The sequence below is a fragment of the Cibotium barometz genome, chromosome 33, assembly GCF_041138505.1.
Source record: "Cibotium barometz isolate CiBa-2024 chromosome 33, ASM4113850v1, whole genome shotgun sequence".
Taxonomy (NCBI): Eukaryota; Viridiplantae; Streptophyta; class Polypodiopsida; order Cyatheales; family Cibotiaceae; genus Cibotium; species Cibotium barometz.
The window spans coordinates 44,946,318-44,974,041 of NC_141078.1; the positions used below are offsets into that span (position 1 = coordinate 44,946,318).

The 27,724-nt window shown below is 43.9% G+C and overlaps 1 protein-coding gene and 1 long non-coding RNA gene across 5 annotated transcripts in view; one reads left to right on the top strand and one right to left on the bottom strand.

Moving 5' to 3' along the window:
* LOC147619636 (diacylglycerol kinase 1-like) overlaps nucleotides 1-27,724 on the top strand; it is a 174,638-nt gene that overhangs the window by 13,682 nt on the left and 133,232 nt on the right. For 2 of the 3 annotated variants that reach the window (XM_086773305.1, XM_086773307.1), the window contains exons 2-4: nucleotides 6,236-6,358; nucleotides 18,723-18,851; nucleotides 18,957-19,042. In XM_086773305.1, the coding sequence (XP_086629431.1) occupies nucleotides 6,236-6,358; nucleotides 18,723-18,851; nucleotides 18,957-19,042 (338 nt within the window). Of the gene's footprint in view, nucleotides 1-5,126; nucleotides 5,220-6,235; nucleotides 6,359-18,722; nucleotides 18,852-18,956; nucleotides 19,043-27,724 lie in introns of all 3 variants that reach the window. The other variant, XM_086773306.1, reaches the window with a different exon arrangement.
* Nucleotides 4,291-6,306, bottom strand: LOC147619637 (uncharacterized). 2 transcript variants are annotated; one of them, XR_015261880.1, is made up of 3 exons: nucleotides 5,367-6,306; nucleotides 4,871-5,192; nucleotides 4,291-4,794 (listed from the first exon to the last, which is right to left on the bottom strand). It is a non-coding gene; the product is annotated as an uncharacterized LOC147619637 (long non-coding RNA). The 2 variants fall into 2 exon arrangements; XR_015261879.1 differs by having other exon boundaries at nucleotides 4,291-5,192.

Consider the following 27,724-nt stretch of genomic DNA (forward strand, 5'->3'; position numbering starts at 1 on the left):
GTCGATGCCCTCCATGTCTTCGTATGACCAAGCGAAGACATCTTGGTATTCTTTTAGCAGTGATACTAGCTCTTGTTTGAATTCATCTTCGAGTTCTAGGTCGATCTTTACATTTCTTTCTTCTTTTCCATCCCCTAGATTTACTTCTTGCAGTTTGTCCGGGCTTACCTTAGCTACATTGTTTTCTTGGTTCTCTTTTTGCTTTTACCAATCTCGGATCTCCTGGATCTTCAATGAGAATCAAACAGGTTGACTTCAAGATCAATCTAGTGGTTATCACTACAGAAAATCACTCTGGGTCCTACCAAGTATTACTGGGAAGACCCTAGCTGAGACACAGTAAAATAAAACAGAACTCGGGTAGGAACAAAATTACCATCAAAAAGGGTAAGCGGAAGGTGTATGAGGATCTCACGGATACTAAGAAACCACTAAAATCTGCTCAGAGGCCACTCCATGCCGAAACATATAACATGTCAGAAGGTTTTGATGATGATGAAGAAACCAAAATACTCTGCAAGCACCCAGACTTGATACCGTTGTACATGGTAAATGTGGATGAGGCAATAAGGTAGCACACAAAAACAAAGGCCAAAAACGCAGAGGTAGTTAATGATCAATCAAAGAAATCAAAAGAAAATTTTGGGAAAGCAAAAGGCTCGAAACTAAGCAAAGCCTTGCAGGAGAAAGCAATGGAAGAAATTAAGTGGGCTCGGAATTTGGAGCAAGAAGGAGACATTTTTAATAATTCCCTTTGGCACCACTATTTTGTTGTCAGCCATTCTTATGTTGAACTGAATGGGCTCCCACTTGAGTCCTAAACCTAATGTGGTTTCTTCTGTGACCTCATGCACTCCAGATCCTCTATCCAATACTGCATCATTAATAAGAACATTGTTGAGTTGAATCGTGACTCTTCGTCATCTCTGGATGCTCGTGGTTCTTCTGCTTGCATATTGCTACATTCCAGGGTCTCTTCCTCCACCGTGTGCTTTAATTCTTTGCTAAGTCCTTTAATGCCTGCTAACAAGATTTTGGTCTTGAACCTTGGGCATAAATCCAGTACTTGTTTTAGCTGAACCTGTCTATCCAACAGTAATGACATCACATTTGATTGCAACCAGTCAGCATCTTTGTGGTTTTCTTCGAAACATTCCTTGTTGAAGTGCTCCGTAGGCTTGCTTCCACTTGCTTCCGGAATATCTGTAGGGATTTCTCTTTAGTCATCATCCTTTTGCTTGTCTTGTCTTCTCTCTACTTCCTTTGCAGTTTGGATTCTCACCTTTTCCTGTTGTTCCCAATCCACAGTTGCCTTTTTGTGGCTTTTGGGTGAGTCATGACCACCAATCGGGGTTATCTCTACCTTAGATTCGCTTGCCTTAGCCCTTGTTACTACTAGGATGTCATGCACCTCCATTTGCATGTCTTTTGCCTGGCCTGCATCACGTTGGCACTTGGTGGATTCTCCTTGAGCTGCATCAATTCTGCTTGCCTTTCTTCATCATGCTTTTTCTTCATGGCACATTCCGCTTTGGTATATCCGAGTTGTTGGCAATAATAGCATGTGAAGTTAGTGGTTACTCCGGAACGTCCCTTGGCCTCATCTTGTAGAAAAATTTCCACGACCTCTGTTCCCAAACCTTTCCAATCCAGGTCTTCTTTCCACTCCCTCTATGTTTTTCACTATAGGAGCTCTATTTTTCATGTTATACCTGCAGTTCCATGTATTGTGGTTGTGCATGTTACAAATTGAACAAGTTGGAGATATAATGCATTCCTCTTTGAGGTGGCCGCCTTCTTTGCATTGTGAGCAGAACAAATTTTTCCAGAAATCTGCTCCTTTTTCCTTTTTCATTTGTACCAGCTGCTTTACCTGCAGCATCAATTCTTTGGAACTTGCTCGTACCTTTCTGGACTTCTTCTTTTGGTCTTTCTTTTTGCTACTGCCATCGGAGTGTCTTGCAAAAGAGTTGCTTGAATCGTCCTGTTCGGTGGTGATGCTCTTCCTGGGCTTCCTCTTTTGTCTCCTTTCTCGGCTTCTCTTTCTGTCCTTTTGGCTAATTGCACCAATTCCTCAAACTCTTCTTCCGTTTTCGCTTGCTTTGTGCTGACCACTGCATGAATGTCTAGCTTAAGCCCTTGGACAAGCCAATCAGCAACAATTTGCATCGAGGGTCGAGTTTGCTCTGCTACTCTCTGCCTTAAGCTTAATAGCTTTGTTGCATAAGCTTCCACATCCATGTCCTCTTGACGGAGCTCTCATTTGATCACAGAGTTGAGTTGCAAATTTGATCTTGTGGAATCTTCCCAGAAAGGCGATTATGACTTCTTCATAGGTCTGGAAGTGGTTGTCCAGATATCTTGACACCCATTCCGTTGCTTTGTCCTTGAAGGTATTCATGAAGGCATCTCTGCGAATTTCACTTAGCTCTGGTTCTTCTAAATCCCGAGGTTTGGCCACTTTCTAGTATTGCTCAAACCTCCTTACATGTAGTTCTGCATCTTCCCCTTTGTCGCCTGAGAACACTGGGAAATTTTTGGCTAGTGACGCCATGGCTCCCTTGAACCTTCTTCGGGGGTTTACTTGTGGTTGTCCTTCTTGGTTTGGTTGCTCCACCCCTCCTGGATTTTCCAGACCTGGATTGTGTGCTGCATCTCTTTCTTGGCACTCTTTTTCTTGGTCTGGATTGTATCTAAGTTTTGAAGCTTCCTCTTGCTCGTGCGGGTTAGCATATATTTCCACACTGTCTTCTTGATGATGCGAAGTACTCCCAGTTGCGAGCTTCCTAGAGGGTCTCTTGGGAGGCATTACTTTTCACCTCTTCTAGTTTCTCGCATATAAGAGCGGTATGCTTGAATGTGGCTGGGTTGTGCGGTGAGCAGTTCTTCCTGTTGAGTTTTCCAAAAATTCCTTCCATACTGCAATTTCACCATGTGTCTGATCCAAATGGGTGCCCTCTTACCCTTGCCTATTGGTGCAAATTGCTACCCAGAGTGATTGTTGTAGTCCCCAGACTCTCCGGTAAGTCCCTAGCAGGATTGCGAGGTATTTCTTGCTAATTTACCTATCAGCGGAATGGCAAGACAGCAGTCTGGTGTGACAGACTAGTTAGGTAATGCCGTGGGAGACGTGAAGTCTCTCGCTTGAGGTTTTGGGTTCAAACACCAACTCTCAAGTGGTCGTGGGGAAAGTACCGGACTTCTCTTTTGTGGGCAAGCTTAAGCACAGTGGATCCACCTCTCTCTTCTTCACTCACGTCTCACATAGAATGTACACGAGCAGAAACACAACATGTTCATTCACTACAGCGTAACAGATGACACAGAAGGGAAGAGTAACAGCAAGCATGCCTTTTGATCCATTCCAGAAGCGTTAAAAAGTGACACAGAAGAGACACCGAATACTATTACCAGTTGCCAGACTCTGACATATTAACAAGCTCCATGACATGCTAGTTAATTAACATTGTGAACTTACAAGACTACATTGCAGTACACAGACCACAAGTTATCACACACACACGCCAGCACTCTCTCCTTATATATCTCTCTTCTCTGCAGTAGTTAATTGCTCTTTTAAGTTGTGCCTTCTTGATCTTAGCAACGGCTCTATGGTGGTTACAGACCGTTGCCTTTACACGTGTGACACCGAGGTGGTGCTCACATCGTGCATTGTGGGTTGACTGCTTCGCCAACTGCCACTGACCCTTCTGCTGCCATTGCACCGCCAGGTGCAATAATAGACAATTGAGGTCTCCTTTTATTGCAGCATGCATGGGTGTATGATGAGGTGTGGCCATCACAGATCACAAATGCTGTGTGGGAGCTTTAAATTATGGTCCGGATTGAAAAGATGTTGGGAAAGAGATTTCGATTAAGAATGAAAAAATATACAAGAGCAAGATTTCAAACCAAGCAAGGTGGAAATCTCAACCAATCTGGTACCTTGAAAAGATGTCCAGGTTCGATAGTTGGGTTGAAAGACTTCAAATTAAAAGGTTGAAATAAATCTGCACTTAGTCTGGGAGGTGCTATAAAAGGAAGATTCAATCATTGAGCAACCAACTCGTGTCCTTCTCAAGCGACAAATTTAATGGCTGGCCTCCTTCCTCTCTATCTCTGGCCTCTTAAGATATGTGTGTGGATATGGTTGAACTGTGGCTTAGTCTGCAGCTGTTTCTGCCTTTTGTGGCTGTCATTGAAATTGAGGATATCCATCAAAATGACCTACCCTGCTACCTTTTTGCAGACCTTGCTCTATTGCAGTGCCTGGGATTGCGGTTGTCGCCAATGGAGACAATCTCTTGTTGACAATGGAGACAATCTCTACCTATGTGCCTTTTCTCTGCATATTGAGTATCATACACTAAGGGCATTAACCTTCATAGGCAAATGGGAACGATGCCATCCAAGCCAGGCAAGAAAATGCAGTTGGAAAACTTTTGTGGCTGTCTGTGAATGGCCTTGCCTAATAGCAGATTCCAGAGATACCTGAACCTGGTTCAGTGCTTGTAGTATATTCCTAAATTAGTATATGCCTCTTGCCCAAGCTCAGTGGATGAGAGGAAATCACCTGCTTGAATCTAAATAAGGGTGACAAGTGCATGTGAAAAATCTGTCGTCTCATCTTTGAAGTCAGTTTACCTCATAGCTATTTCCTTCTTCTTTTGATTCAAAAGCATTTGATCCACATAGCCAGGCTTCCTTAGAAACGCCAACAATTGCCAACAACTTCTAGTCCCTGTTTGCTTTAATTCAAAAATTATCTCCTGCTGGTCTAAGTTACTTTTGCTGCTGCAGACAAGGTTACTATCAAGCTGCATGATACGAAGTGTTTAGAATCCAAATCAGACTTAACCTTGATCCATACATGCAAGAGGAGAGAAACAACACATGTTGTGAGAATGTGAGGCTGATATATCCACTTGGTTCTACATGTCAGTACTAGTCTGAAATAGAGAATAAGAAAAAAAAACAGATTGTTTTATGTCAGATTGTAGCTTTAACTGGCTTCTGCCCTGGTGTATTATGAAGTGCTGCTCTTCATGTGCCCTGGCAAACATTGAAGACAATGATAGTAATACATTACTTGCTCTTCATCTGGGCCTCTGTTCATGTCAAAGCAGAGTACCTCTTTGTTGTAATGCTTCCTTTCTTTGGTTGATGAGTACCACGAGATCAGCTTCATGAATCTGCAAAACGCAACGATTGGTGATCAGGTATCCTTCACCATGCTCTAATCCAAACTAGTAGATATTGTCTTTGTCGCTCCACTGTATCAAATGTTACTGGTTGGAAGAGTTGGTAAATGTAGCATATGTGTGAATCTTTCCTTTTTTTCTGCTGCAAACAATGTTGGGCTGTACCTCCTTTGGATCGGCATATATGTTGGGTCCACCCAGAGCTTTGGCGATGCCTGTAGCACCCATCTGCTCAGCTGGTACATCAGATCATCACAACCAGAGACGGGCTTCCGAGTCCACTTATTGTCCATGGGATGCCAGGTTTAGAACACTGTTTTTATGTCAACATTACAATCACAGCAATGTGGCCAGAAACTTCATACACAGTCACTACAACCAAAACCTTGGGTCCTGCATATTCTAGTGGCTAGGAATGTTTGTGCAAGTAGTCCAAATATTGTCATAATCTATAAGAAGATCAGTTCAGTTTTCGCGCCATCAGTTTTTCCATAGATGGTTGAAAGTCAAAGGATGCCTCAAACAAGATGCATGTAAGCACAATTGGATAAGATAGAGAAGGATATGCCCCAATTTTTGTCCTAGAAAGAGAGGAAAGATTGTCATTGGAAAATAAGGACCTTTGGAATGCACTGCTGGGGTATTTTGCAGAGGACATGCATTGAGCACGGTGGAAATACTATAACAATAGGCTGGATATGCTCTAGCTGATGCATGCATTGCCACTTAAAGATAAATGGACTCCACAGACAGCTGTCCTGGATACCTCAGTAATTTTTTTGTTCTTAAGAAAGACAAAGTAAATCTATAGAAACTGTATACTGAAACAAGGACTTTTTTTTGCTTGTTCTGAGGTTAGAGATGAGGAATCTGGAATAATTGTATTCTTCTAAAGGTGAAATGTAAACAAACAGTGTAAATAGGGGATGTTCACTAAAGAAAAAAAATGTGGTGGACAGAGTATTCTTTTATTTGGGATGACTTATGCAAAGGAGGATTTACAAGAACTTATTGTTGACCCCTGTTTCTTGCAGGTGGTTGATATGCATGAAGGGCAGCCGGAAAAGATGCTCCATAAAGTTTTGGGCAACATAGAGAAGCTAAGCACAGAAGGTGACCATATTGCTGCTGCTGTTAAGGAAAACTTGAGAATCATTGTAAGAAAACTTTCCTTTTTTTGCAAACTTGATGTTCTAAATGTAGAGAGCTTCCAGGTAACCTGTACCCAGCAACCTCCTCATAGCAGCTCGTGCATCTTTCTCTCTGCTCCAGTTTGTGTTTTCTGCCTGCATCCTGCTCCCAGCCCAGCCTGTGCAGCTTCCTCTTTGCTCCAGCTCTTGCATCTAGCCCGTGTTCAGGTTAGCATCGTCACAGAATCTCTCTCTTTGCCTTCACCCTCTCCCTCCTCTTCTACCTTTGTAACCCTCGCTCTCTTTCCTTGAGGCTCACATTCTCCCTCTTCGCAGCCCCCAGTCTCCTCTCCTAGCATCTCTGCTCCACATCCCACCTCTTTCCAGCCTTGTGCAGCCTGCCCAGCCTTCTCTGTCCTTTCTTCCGTGTTTGAATCTCCCTCATTATGTCCTCTCTCTTCCCTCTTCTGTCTCAGGTTTTCTACACGTTACAGAATGTTCAGACTAGAGTTTGAATCGGTCTTCCACGCCTAGATTAGCGTCATGGCATGAGCCCAGCTAATTGTCTTCCGTGCCCACTTGGCTGGGAGAACTATTGTTTTTTTGCAAGACAAGCTCACTACTCTACACCAAGGCATAGATCACTCACTGGATGAGTCTATTGCTCTCGTCCTTCAAGCTGGTAGCTTTCCCATATGACATGGCTAGGTCTTCTCAAGCACACGATTACTAGGACAGGAGTACCCGAGGCAATAATAATATCTCCATCATTGCAATCATGTACATTGCATTTGTCACTGTCAATAAAGTAAACAACTAGGCCGGACCCACAACGGCCGAAACTGATAGGAGATTCTTCTTGATTCCTGGCACATTAATGCATTCGAGAGCGTAATTGTCCCACCATCGGTGGTAGTGAGCACAATCTTCTCAACTCCTTTGGTGCATCTCCCAATGATGTAACTAAGTGGCACTATGACGTAATGCGCTTGCTAGCACCACTATCAAAATACCACACGTGTATCTGCCACCGACATGCATGCATCATGAAGTGAAGGATCATAGCTACATTGAACCTAGAATGCCTAATCTTCTTGAGCATGGTTAGCAGATTCCTTCTTTTCAGCACTAGGTGGTGCTGATGTTTCGGTCATAAAAATCCTCAAGTCTTTCTTCTCTTTCTCTTTTGCAAGCTTCTTTTTGCATTCATTGATGTAATGACTTGGTTTGCAATAGTAATTACATTTTCCCTTCTTCTTGGGATTCTCACTGTTACCTTTAGCTGCATCTTTGCCAGAAAAGGCGGCTGATCCACCTTTTGGCTTATTGCCAGTGGCACTAGATTGCCTTTGCCATAGGTAGCAAAAGCTCGATCCCCAATCCTCATGCTAGATTTGTTCACCCTCGATTTCTCCTCTTGCAGGAGTAAGGACATCAACTCATCAAATGAAAATGTGTTGGGATTGCCCTTCATCATCAACTTGAGTGTCATAGCAAAGCCATGATATGATTCAGGTAATGCATTGCGAATAGATGTTACAAGAGAGCTTTCGTGAATGATCTCATCAATGTTGAAAAGTTGCTCTTGAAGGTCTTTCCAAGCCAACTTAGCTGTGACACACGAACGGATATGAGGAATGATGCTTCTCTTCACTGAGAGAGCAATGAGCACATGTGCCCATGCATCCTTGGCATCCCACCTTTCTTAATCCGTAGTAGGTGGTGAGGGTGCTTGAGTGACACAAGATCTCGTATTGCCACCTGAAGGAGCAGGAGCGGCTGGTTGGCGAGGGAGGTCGGGTCTCACCTAAAACCATAGCCCATAGGCCCTTGGCAACCAACAAGTGCCTCATCATGTATGCCCACAATAAATAGTTAGTCCCATCCAATTTGTCCTCAGCTGTAAGCATGCCGAATACATCATTGCCTGTCATTTTAGCTTGCAAAAGACTCTCCCACACCAATTGCACCTGACCAATACAGTGCAAAGGCAATGTCCATTGAATGCAGCGTGCATGGCTATGAAGTGGCCCACTGGTGGCTATAAACCTGAAAATGTATTGAAGTTGGCAAAAACAGAGGTAGCAAAAGGCTTTGTAGCATCAACAGAAGTATTAGGATGAGCAGTGGTGGCTGGGATGTCATGGAAAAGGAAAAAATAGTGAAACAGGGCGTAGAGGTGGAGTAACCAGGTGCTAAGAGAATAGCCTAGGGCAGGTGGAAGGGTGGTGGTGGCACGGGTGAGCTCCGTGTGACAAAGTGTCCTGCGATGAGGCAACATGAGCAACGCTGGTCAATGGATGGGTGTGGGGACTTGATCATCTAATTGATGGATGCAGATGTAAGTGAGACCAAATCTTGTGTGTTTGGAAAGTGCATCGTGAAGGTGTAGCAGGGCTGGTTGCCCGGCTCACTACGTGGTGGCTCTTCTGTGGACAACATGTCCGGAGTACAACATGTCTAGAGTACAACATGCCCGGAGTCCTCAATGCTCACGACGCAACATAGAAGACACTGTACGGAACACAACACAAGAAAGACAAGACTACGGAAGGAACGAGAACACTTGCACTACTCAGAGAACATTGATACATGTCCTTCACTGTACCGTGCACACTCGGCAGAGGTCATAGTGAAGAGGACGACACAGCTCAAGCTAATGACAAAACATAAAGTACAAGTGGTATGAAGGATGAGCATAAAGGATGTCCTCCAAGGTGAGACACTCCTCCTCCTCCTCCTCCTCCTCCTCTGAAGAAACAACTAGAGGTACTGGTGAAGTAGGAGTCGGTGACACCAAAATGTCTGGAGAAGGGCTAGAAACAACCACCAACAGAGCAATCACCGGAGAAACCGCAAAGGTAGCAACTCCAAAATCCACCAAAGGTACGCTAGATGAAAATACTGTCTGGGGTAAAGATTCTCCAACATTAGGAGAAAGATGATCTTCAGACAATGAATCCTCCTCTGGAGAAGGAGGAAATGAAGTAAACTCTGGCACAAGAGGATCATCAAGGATAATTGAATCTGCCAGGGTTGAAGTCTGAACCAAAATAGACTCTAAAATAGTGGAAGTAAACACTAGTGAGAATTCCATAGAATCCTCTGAAGAAGCCTCCTCTGGAACATAAGAAGCGAAATCCTCCTCTGAAAGCATATCCTGTAGCATAGGAGGGGAACCTAGAGAAATATCATCAGCACCATGGAGAGGGTAGGCATGATCATCTCCAATGTAACGAAGGAAGAAATTAGTGCATGATCCTCAACCTCATATGATGTGACCCTAACCTCTACTGAAGAAGTCATACAAGCTCAACCCAAAGTACGTAGAAGCTGTCAAGGTGGAGCTGGAAAAGATGGAGGATGCCCAAATCATTTCCCTAGTAGAACACTTTGAATAGCTTTCCCCTGTGGTGATTTTTTCCAAGAAGAAGACCAACAAGATCCGTGTATGTGTGGACTTACGGTCTCTCAACAAAGCCACTATCAAGGATGGATTTCCCCTTCTATGTTCTTACAACACAAGAAAGACGAGACTACGGAAGGAACAAGAACACTTGCACTACTCATAGAACACCGATACATGTCCTTCACTATATTGTGCACACTCAACAGAGGTCACATGAAGAGTATGACACAGCTCAAGCTGATGACAAAACACAGGGTACAAGTGGTATGAAGGATGAGCATAAAGGATGTCCTCCAAGGTGAGATAAGGATGTAGGAAAAGGATGTCCTCCCAAATGGGATGAGGGGCTATATATGCATGAGGTCGAGTCGGTGGCATCTCCTATCTTTGGTGAATGCCTTGGGTGGTAGCGTAGCCTTTGGTGGAATCTCCTATCTCTGGAGATGCCGTTGGAGCCTCAAATGCTGTCCTTGTGTCGGTTGTGATGAAGGAGGTGTACATGCCTTTGCCCATGGGGAGGGTTATTAAGAAAGTGAAATCGTGCTAAGCCTAGTCTAATCACATGATTAGCATATGCTTAAGGAGACTCAAAATAATAATAAAAATCCATAATGATAATTAGCATGCTAATGCAAGAGAATAGGCACACTTAACTCAATCTCTATTGCAATTTGTTGTAAACCATACAATGAGAGGCTTCTAATATAGATACAATGAGAGGCTTCTAATATAGATAGAGGCTTCTAATATAGATAGCCTCTAGCCCAATCTCCTTTACATGTGTCATGCCATGTGGCAATCCTTTTTCCACATTCTTTCATTTGGCTCTCACCACATATCTCATGTGAGTCTTATCTTTCCACAACACACAAGATAATATCTTGCACCTCTAAGGTGCATTCTCACACTCAAACCAAATAACCCAAACTTACATATTTCAACACCCCCTCTTAAGCGAAGGGTGTGTTCTTACCACTCGCCCTTGACCACCATCCAATCAATTAATCAAACACTCACCCATGACAATTTGGCATTGTGCCAAAGTCATCTTTCAATACTCTCCCTCAACTCTAAATTAGAGTGCTCTACTGAGTGCGTGTGAATATGTCTACCAGTCTAGACACTCAAGTCCATTACAATTTTTCTCGGGCGGAGCCACCCAAGTGCTTTTTTTTTTTTCCAGAAAGAAACTTCTATTAAGTATGAGAAAAACATACAACAATCACAGCTATAAGTCGGAAAAGAATAGAATCACCCCAATATGTAAAGTGATTTCAATCACTGAGGAGCATCATGATGCCATGTAAGACTTGTGGTACTAAAGGAAAAGAAGATGCCATGGTCCCACTCCCGCATAAATATCACGCGCTTCGCTTGCGCAGAACGAGAGGGCCCCTGAATGCGAGCCCAAGTAGCCATAAGAATATGGATGATATCACCCCATATAGTACTAATGCACTGAGACCCAAAAATCTGGATACCCTCAATAGCCCCCAAGTGCTTTTTGGACACACATGTGCCCGAAAAAAGAAACCAACCCACAAAGTGCATTGCCCATGCTTGCACAACTTAATGCACACCACATTACAAACCATTTCAAGCACCAGCGGGCTTGGGCAGGGGGCCCTCATCTGGGTGAGAAAATACAATCCTTTTTATGCATCAAGGCAAGGGCAGGGGACCGGTTTTATCAAGAAGTGGTCAAAGACATGGCTTCAAAACCCCCCAAAAAAAACATGTGTGTACAAATGCTTTAAAGCATGTGAATGGGGGCTTAATAAGGAGTGGATGATTTGGTGGTGTGAATGGGCATTTTTCATCTTTTTGAAACCCTATCCTTATCTTTTTACAAAGATAATGTGAGATCCATTTTATCCCACTCTCTCTACGTTGCTCTACTGGGCAATGGCCGCCTGTCTTCTCGTAAGCTGCTCTCAGGAGTCGTTGCCGGCTATTCTTTTCTAAGGTGAATTGGCTGCTCTACCTTCAACAAGCCATTGCTCTTATCAGAAAAATGTCAACTTGCTTCCCAACTAACTCCCAAAAGGGAGTGGTTGTCCTCCTTGCCACTTAGTGCTACCGTAATCAGTGAAGTCACAACTCACTGCTCTTGCTCTGAGAGGCTAAGCAGAGTCCATATTGGCACTTTCCATAGCCCCCATAGGAGGATGTTGCATTACAGTTGCAGGATGATTGCACCCTTGAGGATGATGTTGCGTAGTTGCATTGTCATGGTACCTCTCCAGTTTTGAGGACCAGTCTTGGCTTTTCCCCGGAGTGGGAACCAGAGTAACGTTTACATCGTTAGATTTTCACTCCCTTACCTATGCGAGACATACTTCCGTCTCTAAAGGGGATCCTTTGTGGGCCACGAGATTATGAGTATCCGCAACAAGAAGCTTCTTCATTGGAGCTCTAGGAATTTAGATTTAGCCTCCAAGGCATTGGTGGTGGCTAATGAGGTATTGCTTGCCTTGGCTTGGTTTATTGCCTCTTGTTGGTGCTTCTCTCGTGTGTGCATTGCTCAATTGCGGAGATTGATCCGCAATTTTCTTCAGTCGGATTTGGATGACACCACAGACACTCGTGCCAGGGTAGCTTGGCTCATAGTTATTTAGCCCAGACGAGAGGGGAGGCTTAATATTATTGATCCGGATGTTCACTACAGGGCGTTGCTCTGCAAACTTGTGCTCAGAGGTTTCCTACTAGGCACTGAACCTTGGAAGGATTTTTTTCTTGTCTCAGGTTTTCGGATGTACACTCTGTGTTCGGAAGATTGGGTGCCTAGCACACGGTTTTTGTTCATAGAGGCTGATAATAAGGCACCATCTTCCCCTCTTATCGGAGCCATTGTGAGAGCATGGAGAAGCATGGGACCATTTTTGCAACAAAGACTTCCTAGGTCTTTGGATGAGGTTGATCGATAACTTATTAGGTGGAACGAGTTTATCAGGGATGAGGCCGGTCGGCCACTTTGTGCATCTCGTTACATGGAGTGGTCAAGATGGGAGAGATGTGCATACATAGTTGTTTCTTGGAAGACCCTTAAGAGTCTTCTGGAGGATCGGAGAGCTGCATCCATTCAGGATCTTAGGGGCTCTCGCATATGTATTGATCAGATTGATGCAACTATTCTGCATGAGTGGCTCTTTGGGACCTTTCATGGAGACCATCACCCGAGTTGACTGGGAGTCTTTTTGAGGATAGGCATACCTTTGTAGGTCATTGCTCTTCCGGGCGAGGAGACTACAGATTGCATCGTTTATTCTATTATGCCTGGAGGGAGATTGAGGAGATGTAGCATGGAGGGGATCATCCCAGATACTAGGCTTAGTCCAGTGAGGATTGTTGGTCGTTTGGGGAAGCATTGGTTCATTGATCCTATAAAGCTTTTATAGCTTTATTAACATGATTAAGACTTAATTAATGAACATTAGACAAATATTGCAAGAAAAGACTGAGCGATTGCATTGAGACAGGGGCCTTTCTTAAATAGAGGCCGAAAGGGTATAACTGAAGAGGCACATCCCCGGGAAGGGGTGTGGCTCTTGAATCAATGGTTATGTCCTTTGGACTTAGGGGTGTGTCTTTTAATGAATAGTCATGTCCTTTGATAGTGACCCATGTGTAAGGATGTGACCCTTCTCTTTTGTTGAATAGACCATTAAAAGTGTTGAGGAACAACCACTCTTGCGGATCCACCGTTTTGCTTGAAGAGCTGAAAGGGTTGGTGTAGAAGGTTGGTCTCTGATGCCTTGGAGTGACACAAGTATATCATTTTGAGCAAATTGTATGGAATGGTTCCGGAAACTGATCAAGGGATCATATTGATACAACCATTCTTGACTAAGGATCATATCATAATGTGTCAAAGTCATGACTTGGAAATCCAATTTGTCACGATAGTGCTAAATTTGAAAGGAGAGGTGTTTGGCAACGGTGTTACACAAGGATGTGGAACCATTGGCAAGCTCTACCTCCTAAATAACAGCACTTTGAGAAGTCCGAATCTTCAATCTCTGGGTCAAGGTGGTTCCCACAAAGTTATGAGAGCACCCACTGTCAATGAGCACATGAATAGGGTGACTGGAAATAGAACCTTGAAGAACCAAAACTTGAGTAGACCGCTGGGGTAACGGTGAAGAGGTAGCTTGAGCTGGGGCAGTAGCAGTGATCACCGAAGCATGTGCAATAGCATGGTGATTAACTGCACGCTTTCCTTTGTCAGCAACTGGGGGTTTCTCCTCGGAAGTGGAGGGTTCAGCATTAAGAATTTTGTTGATGGGTTGGTCTTTTGGGACACTCAAACCAACGATGAGGTCCATTGCAAATTGTGCACAATCCTGTCTTTTGTTGATCCCGTCCAGAAGGAACAGTGGACGGACGAGGATTGCGAGATTGGTCACGTCCATGATCCGAAATGCGTGGTTGGAAGGACTGAGGACGTCGGGACTGAAAAGAGGACGATTCTTCGGAACGGCAAGGGTGGTGAGAATTATTCCATTGGGGATTAGGCAGGAAGGTAGAAGTACCAGAAGATTCTTTGCGACTATCTCGGTTCATACGAGATCCATTGGCTTTCTGAAAGGCATTAGCTTGACTGAAAGAGGCCAAATTTCGAGAATTAATGTCTATAACGCGCTCGGTGTAACGTATGGCATCGGCAAGATCGACAGGATTATATTTCTGAACATCGGCACGCAGTGTGGGGTTAAGACCTTCAACGAAGGCATGGAGTTTGTCCGCTGGAGACAAGGAGTCAATGTCCAGTATCAAGTTGGTGAACTGGGAGATACAAGAGGCCAAGGAACTAGTTTGGTCCAAATGGCGTAAGCGAGTACGGGCTTGGAAATCCGCATTGGTAGGTATGAATTGCTTACGGAGGACCCGCTCGAATTTTCCCACGTTGTAAACCGATTTTCCGGCGTGCTGTCGTTGTTGCCACCACAATAAAGTAGTGTCTGTGAGGAGGGATACCGCAAAAATCACCTTTTTGGAATCAGTAAGGGTCACGGTTTCAAAGTATAACCGCAGTTTGTAGAGCCATTGGTCTAAGATGCGCGTATTGCGTTGACCACCATAAGAGTCAGGGGGTTTAATTTCCAATTTCTTTGTTTTACTGGCTTGTAAAAGACGATACAGAGTTTTAAGGTCGTCGCCTTCTACCTTGGAAGGAATGACGTCCGCGTCGGCTGGTACTGTTGCTGAAACATCTGCTGTTGGTACGGAACTCGTGTAGGAGTGGTGATCCGTGTGGAGTTATTGGATCTGTGAAGCCAAGAATGCCATGGACTCTTGGAGTTGCTGTTGGAACTGCTTGTGGAGTTGCTGCAAAGCTTGCTGCCATTCTGGAGGAGCTGGTGTGTCAACAGGTTTAGCCATGAGAGGAGATGCTGATGTAGAGGCTGCAGGGTGATGAGGCTCTGGGGTTGTTTGCTGTTGATGGCGCCGTTGAGCTCTAGTAAAAACCATCAGCTAGAGGGTGCGGCATCTGTAAATCTCGTGAGGAGAGGCTACGTGCTGGTGAAGTGGCTATGGACCATCGAGTATAATGAGAGCGATCCTCTGGGATTGGGCTCGCACGAGAGTTTGCTACTGGAGAAGAAGATATATAATCTGGTGTAGAAGGGGCGAACACAACTGGATAAACGTTCTCAGAATAGGTGCAATATTCATGAAAAATGATGCTGCACTCCGGAAGAATAGCGCCTAGATAAGGATGACACCTGAGCATAAAACAGTAATGATCTAGATCTGGAACAGGGGCAGAGACCGGTGGAGAAACACGGGTAGGAGAGGGCACTATGGACTGTGAGGGTGTATCCTGTAAATAACTGAATTCATAGGTTTCCTCTGCCATAAGCCATCTCGGAGAAGAGGGTAATGTGTGTCCACGTGATCTGGGAGGTGCTCTTGAACCCGTAAAAAGTGATATTGGCCCCGGATGAGTGGAGAGCCCGCAAAAGAATGAAGTGGCGGGTTTCTGATATTCTAATACTCCACATTATGTGAGATTTCTATGCCCAAGAAAATGGAAAAATCACACCTGAAGGAGGTTGCCATTATGAATGTTGCTGCTGTAGAAGAAGCACCAAAGAGATGGTGGCCGGCAATCCAACAGAAAGCAGCAACTGCAAGTGGCTGGTCCAAGCATGGGAGCAGACAGCAGGAAGCCAACGATGAAGGGGGGTACTGTTGCTGAATTCGTGGAGAAGAGGGATGGTTGCAGGCTGGCGTGCGTAGAACCGTGTGCAGGGTGGCGGTGGGCGTAGGCTGAAACTGCTCACGTAAGTGGCGTCGATTCGTAGGGGCCCGCAAGATTAGTTTTGGTTATTTTTTTTTGAATGTGTTGTACATGTGGCAATTAAGGCCTAAGAGGCATAACCTTTGGGTGTGTTAATGATGTGGGTTTGTCCCGTTTTTAATAAAAAAAGAAATCAGCAAGTCGTCATGCGCTCATCAACGGGCAGCCGACTGGAGGGATGTCCACGAAGGGATGCGACTGCTCATGGGAGGGGTGCCTGTCCATGAAAGGATACCGGCTAAAAGGTAAGCCTCCTGATTGAAGACTTTTTTTTGTTTTGTCTTGCCTTTATTCAAGAGTGTCCTGCATATGGTTGGCCCAAACTTAATCAGGAAAAATTGGGAGTTAGGGGCTGAATTTGATGGGGCATTCTCTCCTGCTCTTCCATTCAACACTGGCTACACCCAATTTTAGGGTTTGGGCGGACTGATTTTAGGGTTAGGGTTAGGGCTGATTTTAGGGTTAGGGTTAGGGTTTGGGCACGTCACAAGGCGGAAAAAGTTTGCTCTGATACCATTGTAAAGCTTTTATAGCTTTATTAACATGATTAAGACTTAATTAATGAACATAAGACAAATATTGCAGGAAAAGACTGAGTGATTGCATTGAGACGGAGGCCTTTCCTAAATAGAGGCGGAAAGGGTACAACTAAAGAGGCACATCCTTGGGAAGGGGTGTGGCTCTTGAATCAATGGTTATGTCCTTTGGACTTAGGGGTGTCTTTTAATGAATAGACATGTCCTTTGATAGTGACCCATGTGTGTAAGGGTGTGACCCTTCACAGGTGTCTTTACAATTAATGAGGGATTAAGGAGTACTTAGGGAGAGATTAAGAGAGTTAGTCACAATCGTGACAGACCCTTCTCCTCAGATATCGACTCATGGCTCTTGTTGTTTGTGGCTATATGGTGGCATCCAGGAGAGTGGGAGTGGATTGATGCCTTCGATCGCTTCTTGCTGGTTGGAGACACCATATCTCTTATAGAAAGCTTGTTGTCCAAGCGTTTAGTTGCGCCCTATTGTGCAACACCATGTGCTTCCTCATGGAAAACACACGTGCTCAACCTTCTTGAGCACCCAAACCAACAACTTTTCTTGCAGCAACATCTCATTAAAGCACTCTCCAACTTGCCCAAATCCACGGACGTCTTAATGTAACTTGCAACTAAATTTACAGCACTGAACTTACACCATATCAAAAAATTATTTTTAGTAGTAATTCCTTGAGATTGTTGATGACGGTTGCCCTTCCTTCTTCTCAGCATTCCAAATGATGTAGCTTGCATATGATAATGAGTCTGCCATTTTTCTCTCTCTCTCTCAAAACACTAAAAAACATGAGGAAAATACCAACCACAAATAACCTAGGCTTAGCTAAACCTATGCTCTAATACCATATTAAGAAAGTGAAATTGTGCCAGCCTAGTCTAATCACATGATTAACATATGCTTAAGGAGGCTCAAAATAATCAAGAAAATCCATAATGATACTTAGCACACTAATGCAAGAGAATAGGCACACTCAACTCAATCTCTATTGCAATGTGTTGTAAACCATACAATGAGAGGCTTCTAATATAGATAGCCTCTAGCTTAATCTCCTTTACATGTGTCATGCCATGTGTGTGGCAATCTCTTTTTCACATTCTTTCACGTTGTTGTCACCATTCACACAATATCTCATGTGACATTGTTATCTTTCCACAACACACATAATATCCTGCACCTTGAAGGTGCATTCACACATTGCTTTCCTTTTCCTAGCCTCAGATCCTATTGAGAAATTTATGAGATCATTGTTGCTATTCAGATGAAATTCGGACATAGACTTTGGCACTCTTATAGGAGGAGACAATTTTTTTTTTGGGGGGTGCTATTTTTGGTTCAAAATTGCATTTGCTATTACAGAGATTTATAGATAGTCTGTTGTTCTGAGGCCCGGCTTATTGGCAGGGGGCTCTTTTTATTGGTTAGCCTAGAGTGGTCCACCAATTTTTTATGAGGAGCGGAACTGAGACCTGACCCTCAAAGGTTCATAATAGAGGGGCGGTTCATAGATGCCCTTTGGGGCAAGTCCCGAATTCATAGTTTGTATCACCCTGCAGCACAGTGGACTCATACTGTGAGATCATTGCTAGTATCACAGCTTGGCAGATTTTGAGGGCCAGATGCATAGAGACTGGGTGGCACTCAGGCTCAGTCGAAGTGCATCATTGGGTAGATATTAAACATACTCTTATGGCACGTATCTATTACTCTTTGAAATCTGCACGAGCTAGGTGCACTACTTTTCTAAGGGAAGGGGAGCTTGGGATATTCTTCTCTTCTTCTCCCTCAAAACCTTCTTGAATCATCAAATCCTAAATTGGTTGTGCACGTCTTGTCTTCTGGGATGATTATTGACTGGTGTTTGGCAGTTACTAGAAGTCTCATTCCTTGCGAAAAGAAAAGTTATGTTCAGATCGCTCTCATGATTGAAAAGAGCACAACCAAACTGGTCTTAAAGAAGGGTTTTATGATCTCCATCTCAATGGTCAAGGTGCATGATGAAATGACACCAAACTCCACAGCCCTGACATCCCTCACCAATATCTCTATGTGAATGTTAAACGACTTTTTATACAGCGAAAGATGTGACAACTATGACACTCTCTCAGGCAGGAACGATTTGAATGCAGGTTGCAGGAGGAGATGGAACAGCAGGATGGTTGCTGGGAATCATTGCAGAAATGAAGCTCTCTCATCCACCACCGCTTGCACCTGTTCCTCTTGGCACAGGCAACAATTTACCTTACTCCTTTGGATGGGTATGAGTGTTGCACTTTTAGGCTGTTATGAGCATTGATATACTTGGTGCAGGTAATACTTGATTATGTGAACATACTGTAAACTTTTGTGGTTGCTAATTTCAGGGAAGAAAGAATATAAAAACAGATTTAAATTCTGTAAAATCACTTCTGATCAAAGTTGCAAAAGCGAAAGCCATGAGGATTGACAGGTTCTTTCTTGCAGTTCTCTCTTCAGGCTGTTGTTGGGCAAGTCAGATGCACTATATATTCTTGCCTTTTAACAAACAAACATTGAGTTTGAGTTTGTGCAAGGGAAGAAAGTCACAAAGTTTGTCTACTTTCTTTTGAAGATAGATGACATCTCTGAGTTCTCAAGACCTAGCTCAACACTTGGCAAGATAATGTAGTAAAAATTAGTCATTTCAAAAAAGCTCTATTTACGGTCATGAGCCTTCACCAACTGACGTGCAGGCGCATCTGCGTTTTCTCATCATCGCAGCGTTCCATCTGCTCATGTGTTGGTTGCCTCACATCAGCGCTCCAACATTTGTGTACAGGTCGCCTCACGTCTGTATTACCACTGCTTGCTGGTCAGCACACAAGTCGACGCCTATGTCAGCTTCTATTGCATTGCTTACAGCCAGGTCATGCGCTGATTTGACTGCAACTTGATGCCGCCTATAGCCAGTCTCAACAGCAGCGTTAACTGCTATTGGTCTGGGCACCCACATCAGCTTTTCTGCATCGCCTACTTTAGGTGACGAACTGGGCGCCTACAACAGCTTTTCTGCATCGCCTTTTTTAGGTTGACTTCGTCACCTTCATCAGGTTACCAGCAGCGTTAACTTCACCTACTACATCGCCTACACCAAGTTCACTTTGTCGTCTACATCGAGTGATCTCTGACGTGTGCTTCAGGCTTATATCGGCGCTTACATCAGGGTTACTCCAGCTTTGTTAACCTTGTTTTATGGGACAACAGTTCTTTCTGCTTATCCGGAGTCTCACATAGAGCTCCTGTACTGGACTTCATCTTTTATATTGACAACACCATTGCATACTGTGTGTTTTACTCTGATCTTTCATATATTTGGTTCTTTGGTCTCTTTTGCCCTCACAAGTCATCCACATTCCTGTGTGTTATTTGGCGCCAAGCCACTGTCCTTATTCTGTACAAGATGGCTAGTCACCGTACTTACCATTATATGGGGATATTATGAAGTTCTCATAGCTGGGGGAAGTCCTTTTGCTCGAGGACTTCAACGCCAGGACAACGAGTTGCCAGGTCCCACTACTTGACCTAGAAGACCCTATCATACTATAGGAGCTAAACATCACTAACATGGGGTTATAGAGATCATCACAGGATTGTGAGGTCACGGTGTATGGGAGACATTTCCTAGAGCTAGGAGTTGCACATGGTCTTGTTATCTATAAACAAGATGTCTTGATGGCTCTTCTCCGACGCCCTCACCTCCTTCCCTTACTTAGGTGGTACTAGCACAGTGGACTACTTGAAGGGATCTCTGGCTTTGGCACACCTTGTCCATGACTTCTCCATCTGGCCACCCCCTACCTTTCTTTCATTCTTACTTGCACAACACCTACTCCCACTCGCCCGCCACCACCCCCATCACACATTGCACCCATGTCCATTTTGATCACGAGCTTGACCCTGTTTACTCTGACCACATTCAACCGCCACCTCCAGGATGTGGATCCTACTGCCCCCCTACCCGCCCTGACATCAAAGCTCACCACCATTCTCCACACATCGGCCATCACTTCTTTCATTTGCATGCGACGGTCTACCACCAAGCCACCTTGTGGTTCCATGCCCTAGAATTGTTGGTATGATGACGAATGTTGAGCCATATGCTCCCGTCTTAAGCATGAGGTATGGACTGGGGAAGTAATGAAGCGCCAAGCGCAATGAATTTTTCACCGCCTATCCCAATGCCAGAAACAGGAGTTCTATGCTCACAAAGAGGATGAGTTATACGGACTCTTCGTAGAGCCGAGTTGCAAAGAGGCTTGGAGGAAACTCCGAGAACATTGCCTTCCCACACGCCTGCCTGGGCACACCTACCTGGACACATGGCACTCTTATGCACACTCCCTCTATCATATCCCCCATCAGCCACCTCCACCCCCACTACCAGATCCCCACCCCACAACCTCCACCTTCTTCACAAAGGGCATGGTCCTCAAGGCCATCCATAGACTATGTAATGGGCAGGCCTAGGATCATGAGGAATTCATTGCGGAGTACATCTCACATGCCGATGATATTCTGGTGCCCCTACTAGCCTACATGTTCAATAGAGCCCTTTGTGAAAGATGTCCACCCTCTTATTCCGCTAACACCATCACCCCCATTGTCAAAGCTGGAGATCCAGTTGATCCTAATAATTATAGGACAATCATGATTGGCCACACATCGGCCAAACTCTATGGATCGGCGCTAGAGGTGGAGCTTAGTTGAAAGTTCATTCACAGAGAGAGGGATGCAGAGGCTTAGGACAGGCAAGTAGGCTTTCAGAGGAGCTAATGTACCCTTGACCACATCTTCACCCTTTGTTCCATCATCGAGGAGGGTAGAGCACAACACGAAGGGATTTACTGGCGCTTTTTGGATTTCTGCAAAGCTTTTGATATTGTACCCCGAGCCCATCTCCTACAGCATCTACAGGAGATAGGAGTCCCATCTGACATGGTTTGGAGCATCATCGCCCTCTATGATTCCGTCACTAGATGAGTGAGAGAGCCTAGGAGGTGCATCGTAGGAGAATTCTAGCACTTTTGGTGTGAAACAAGGCCGCCCTCTATCGCCTCGTCTTTTTGGCCTCTACATCAGATGAGATCTCAAGCTTCATTGATAGATTAGGCGGAGCTGGTCTCACACTGGCATGCATATTGATCCCCCTACTATTTTTTGCAAATGACATTCTCCTCCTTTCAGATTCAGCTGAGGGGCTTCAGAGACATTTGGATGGCTTACAAAATTTTTGCACTCAATGGGACCTCATTGTTAACCTTGGTAAAACCAAAGTAATGGTCTTCAATACCTCCCGCCTCTTCACATCCAGATTGAGCTTCACATAGAGAGGGGATCTTGTGGAGATTGTCTCATCCCATGTCTACCTTGGTGTCACTTTCAGTAGCCCACATTTCACCATGGTTCCCACAGCACATGCGAGAGTGCCATGGGATATGTAGCCTTGAGCTTACTTGAGTGGCAGTGCTTGGCACATTTCTTGGAGCCCAGGATGAAGAGTTGGCTTTTTGATACCCTTGTCACACCAGCCTTGATGTATGGAGCAGGGTTCTGGGAGCCAGATTTATCCGATGAGGATTGGCAGCGAGTTGAGAGGCCCCAGGTCAGATTTTCTCTCGTATAATCTGCAAGAAACATCAGTTCCACGCTAGATTATTCAAGCAGAGTTGTTGCAGCCTCGATGGTAGTGGACGCACTCTTGGAGACAATCACATACCTCCATCACATCAGTCACATGGATCCCCACAGGTACCCGAGGCTTGCCGAGGAGTCCTTGAGACAGCTAGCACTCTAGGGCATAGTAACATGGGACGGGGAACATAACGGGGGACGGGGACGGGGACGGGGACGGTGTCGTGACATGGACGATGTCGCTGGGAAAGTACGAGACTTCTAGCTGTGAGAGTTGCTTCTGATTTCCACAAGGAAACTCAAACACATAACTCTTCAAGGATCACAAGGCATCTTCATTTTTGATATCATAAACATGTACAAAATCACCTCAATTCATCCATGAATTCAGCCTGATGATTTCACATAAATTGTGTATCAAGTGACTATCCCTTTCCAAGCATAGATTTACTGGCTCCTTTTTCCAAATCCCTCAATCCAATCACATGTAGGCATAACATAATCTTCAAATATTTCCCACATACATGTGACCATTTACATTCCATACATCCAGTGTCATCAATTCCATCATTTCAAGATGTTCTTTATCACCTGAAAACTTGCTTTTAAATTCTAACATCTCACAAACAAAAGATGGCATACGGCATAACTATAACATGCTCATGAGATTTAGAAAACTCCATGACTTGAATTCCAAAATTCGATCGAGTAGAAAGTAAAACCAACTTCCCAGAGCTTTAATGTATTTTTGATACCTTTATTCCACAAATCTCCAAGTTCCAAAACCTTTAACTCATTCTCCAAAACCTTTAACTCATTCTCCAAAACCTTTAAGGATATATAAGTTATACGATTTTTCTAAATCGTAGGAAGTAGTAACAAAAATAATAAAAAAAAACCCACTTATCTGAAGGTAACCAAGTGATATTTTTCTTTGATTTTATTTTGCTAATCTCTAAAGTCGCTTCGCTGCAAACTGCGCAATGAAGAGAACGTGGAAAAACTGAAAGCTTCTCTTTAAATAGTACTCAAATCCCTCTTCAATTCTAGCACCTACAAGCTATGAACAGTAGATTCTGTTTAGATTTGAAATTCTCTGGTAGATGGCGACCCTGCTACACCATTTCTGCACATACTGTATTTTGATATCTGCGCTTCACCTCGCTCTCTGGTTTTTCCTCACTTTCCCGCAAGGAGTTCGGCGCCCCCCCCACCTTTTGCAGCTATCTTCACGCATTTCCCCTATTCGAAAATACTCATGCGCCACCTTTCCTTTTTTATTGTTTTCGATTATTTCTCCTTTTGATGCCACGCAAGCTGCCCTCATAATATCTCTTATTATGATCTACATTCAGTAAGGTATGTGATGCTCCCAACATTGGCATCAAGGCAAGCTCTCCAATACAAGGTTGATCATCCAATTGTGTCTCCCGCATCCAATAAAGACTTCGGCACTCTAATGCTCCATTGATCTCCATTGCTCTTGATGCCTCCATGGTTTATAGTGTCATCACATCGACCATGTGATTTGTAGAATCCCCCAATTGTTCACTCAAATATATCTCCATGTCTTCGTAAATGCATTCCCTTGTGCATTGGCATGCCCTCATGTTTGCACTCCCATAAGAGGTATTCACTGACTCGGCCCATCGATACCATAAAGAAGCTACTACACATTATGCACATGGGAAGCCATTAACATCATTAACATATCCCTTTGGCGAGCCACTCATACCATCATTTACATAGCCACGCAGACCATATATATAACTGAATGTTTCCAACTTACCCATGAGGTCTGAGTAACAGCAGTACCATCACCACCACACTCACATACAAAAGCTTCGAGACCTGACTCAACCTCAGCTCATCTTATTGAACCTCATCTACAATATGAAAATATGTACATGGCATCATATAATGACTCGTCATAGCACTTAATCCCATGCATCTAGATTTGCATTTGATAGTCTCATATGCATGGTTTCACACCATAGACGTGCCATGGCACGACATCCACCCCCTCTAAACCTGCACATCCTCTGGTATGTGCCAAATCATCATCAAGATCCACATATAGCTGGATGTCGTCTTTATCTTCTACATTGTTAGGAAAATCATCCTCTTCCTCTTCGGCCATGTCCATGTTTTCACTATCAAGCCTCTCATCCTGAGTTCCCTGTGAATCAAAAGGATTTCTGTCAAGCCTTCTTTTAAACATCTTGATCCTTTTGCCTGCTACAAGATTCTTTATCTCTGTTCCATCAAGCTCACACAGGGTATACGTGGCATTTCCATGCAGATGCTTGACAATGTAACGGCCAAACCATCTCTTTGCAAATTTTCTTTGAACAGTGAATTGGTTGTCAAGGCTACTATCATACATTAGGACCCAATCACCTTCTTCAATAGGTTTTGGCCGGAGTCTGTGTCTTCTATCAAATCTTTCTTTATTTTTCAACCTTGCATCTTTCAAGCGAGCTTTAGCAAGCTCTACATCTTCAGGCCTCCTCTCCAAGTGCCTTATTCGCAATGCAAGGAGGTCTTCCCTGCTCAATCCTTCCACCCAGGGCAATACATTCCAAGTTGGAACTACTTCTTCAAGTGGCAGTATTGGCTTCTGACCATACATTAATTCTGCAGGCATGTATCCTGTCTCACTGAGCTATGAGTTGTACGATCAGCCCACAAAGCATATGGTAACAGGCTTGGCCACTCTCGCATTCTTTCTCTGCATGCCTTAGCCAAAGCTTTAATGATTGGAGGATGTCCTCGCTCACTTTTACCATTGCCCTCAGGATTGTAAGCACATGTTAGGGACAGTTTAATGCCAATTCTAGAGAAGAATTCCCTTGCTTCTTCAACATCTAGCTCACCCCTATCAGCTGTTATTTTCCCAACACAACCATACCGACAAATCACATCTTCCAAGAGAAATTTGCATACTGTTTCCGTACTCTTTGTTCTAAGAGCACGCCCCTCTACCTGATTTGTCAAATCTTCTCTTGCAAGTGCTATGTACCGCATCTGCCAAATTCCCAAAGGCATTGTAACTAGATCCACTACCCATTTGTAGTGCATAGCAGGTGGGTAGGTTGGTTGCAAGCCATCACGATGTCGCACATTTGAGTACATTTGACATACCATGCATGTTTCCACATATTGGGAAATATCCTTGTACATTCCTTTCCACCAATATTTTTCCTTTATTTTGGTAAAGGTGGCCCACACACTTCGATGTCCAGCCCAGAGACTCTCATGGAATTCTTTCACAAGCTTCCCTTGAGTCTCTTTATCACATATGACTCTCTGTGGCATAGCATTCCTCTGCTTAGGATGCTTCCAGAGGTACCCATCCTTTAGAAAATAACCATATGCTTTTCTGCGGATCCTCTTAAATTCTGAGTCAGACCAATTTTCCTGTCTTGTCAGAGTACTCAAGTATTGACCAATAAGCAACCAATCTCCTTCATACATTTCCTCAGTAAAAGACTCAAGTGCATTTGATAGGCAAATATGGTCCCCCTTTGCATATGTAGTAGTGTAGAACTTTGTACCCACATCATCAATGTCACTAATCATCTCTTTTTCATCTTCATACCTGGCTCTTGATAGCATATCTGCAACTGGATTATCTTTTCCTGCAATATGCTCAAACTCAGGATTTAGTGACTTGATATAGGCAATCCACCTAAGCATAGCAATATCTGGAGTGGTACAGCTTGCTATCATCCCAAGAAGTGGCAAGCAATCAGTTTCCACAAGTACACAGATGCCCCAATAAGATATTCTTTTTCACATTTTAGAGCAGTGACTATTCCCCATAACTCTCTCTTTATCTGTGGATATTTTCGTTGTCGAATGCTTAATACCTTTGCTCCAAATTTGATTACATACCTGTGATCATCCTCATCATCTTGCCCTACTGCCCATCCTATCCCAGTAGGACTAGTGTCAACTGTAACAATCACAGGCCTGCCACACTCATAATCTGCCTTCCTTAGAGTAGGTGATGATTGAAGCAGATATTTCAGCTTCCGCATAGCTTTAGTATGTGCTACATTCCACAAAAATTTTTGATTTTTCCTCAAGAGTTGATAAAGAGAATCTGCTACATGCGCATAATGTGGGATCCAAATAACATAAAAGACACATGCACCAAGAAATCTCCTCAGCTCTGTAACATTAATGCATATCTCTTTCATTCTTTGTATTGCATCTATCTTGGCTGGACAAGGTCGGCGTCCACTAGTACTACAAAGATGTCCCACTATTAGCACTTCACCAACCCCAAACACTGATTTCAGTCTAGACAAAGTAAGATTCACTTCTTCAAGCCTGGATAGAATCATATCACAATCCTTTATATGATTTGCCACAAACTTGCGGCACCTCTTTGAATCCAAATCCCCATCTTTGTCTTTCTCATCACAGCCTTTTATTGGCACATCATCCAGAAATGGCATAGTTATTTGTGGTATGAAGTCTCGTAAGACTTTATTCATTCCATTCATCATATGTGCCACTGAGTTGGTGGCTCCCTGTGGTAGGGTACACATCCTTACTAATCCCAAAGGAGTTCTCATTGTGGTCAAGTCCCTGCTTTGTATATCTAGCTGGAACTGATCATATCCCGAATACAGATCACCCATAGAGTATATAGCTTTCCCTGCAAATGCTTCTGCAAACTCATCCACAATCGGACCTGCTCCCACATTCCTAATTGTGACTTTGTTTACAGGTTGCATGTCTTGAATGAAGTGCAATGTTTCATTTTTTTTTGGTACAGTAAACCATGTGTTGGAATATGGAGCGCATGATGGCTCCAAAATTCCCATCCTGATCTTTTCTTTTAGTAATTCCATCAGCTTTGGCAAGAGAGCCTTTGGTACTGGAATCGGCCGCAGGTTCCAGGGCACATGTGGTACAGTGAAGATCACCATTGGCGCTGTTACACTTGGATCAACACAGCCTATCTCATGCGGCTGAAAAGCAAAGGCTTTCCCATGTTACAAGCATCTCTTCAAAGCATTCCCTTTCAACTGGCAACAGAAAATCCCTTTCACCAATCTTCAGCTCTTTTAAAGTTTCTTGTGTAAACTTATGCCCAATTTTCTTCGGATCTCTGAGATTTGGTTGCATAGAAGCTTCATCTATCTTCTCCTTGCTTCCTGGTGGCAAAGGCAAGGCAACTGGTTTCACCTTCTTTGCAATTGTTTTGTACTTTGTATCAACATGAGCATCCATCTCGCAATTCATGTTTTTACATTCCACCCCCTCAAATTCCCGGATTATATCATACATCTCCACAGATGACACCTTTATCATCTCATTTCCACCCTGTAAGCATGCTCTTCTCATATCAAAAAGCACATCCATAGTATCTACAAATGACACCTCATCAAGCACCCCTGAAATAAACTCATTCTTCTCCAAAAGACCACACTGCTCAAGACTTTTTTGTTCATTTTGTACATGTCTA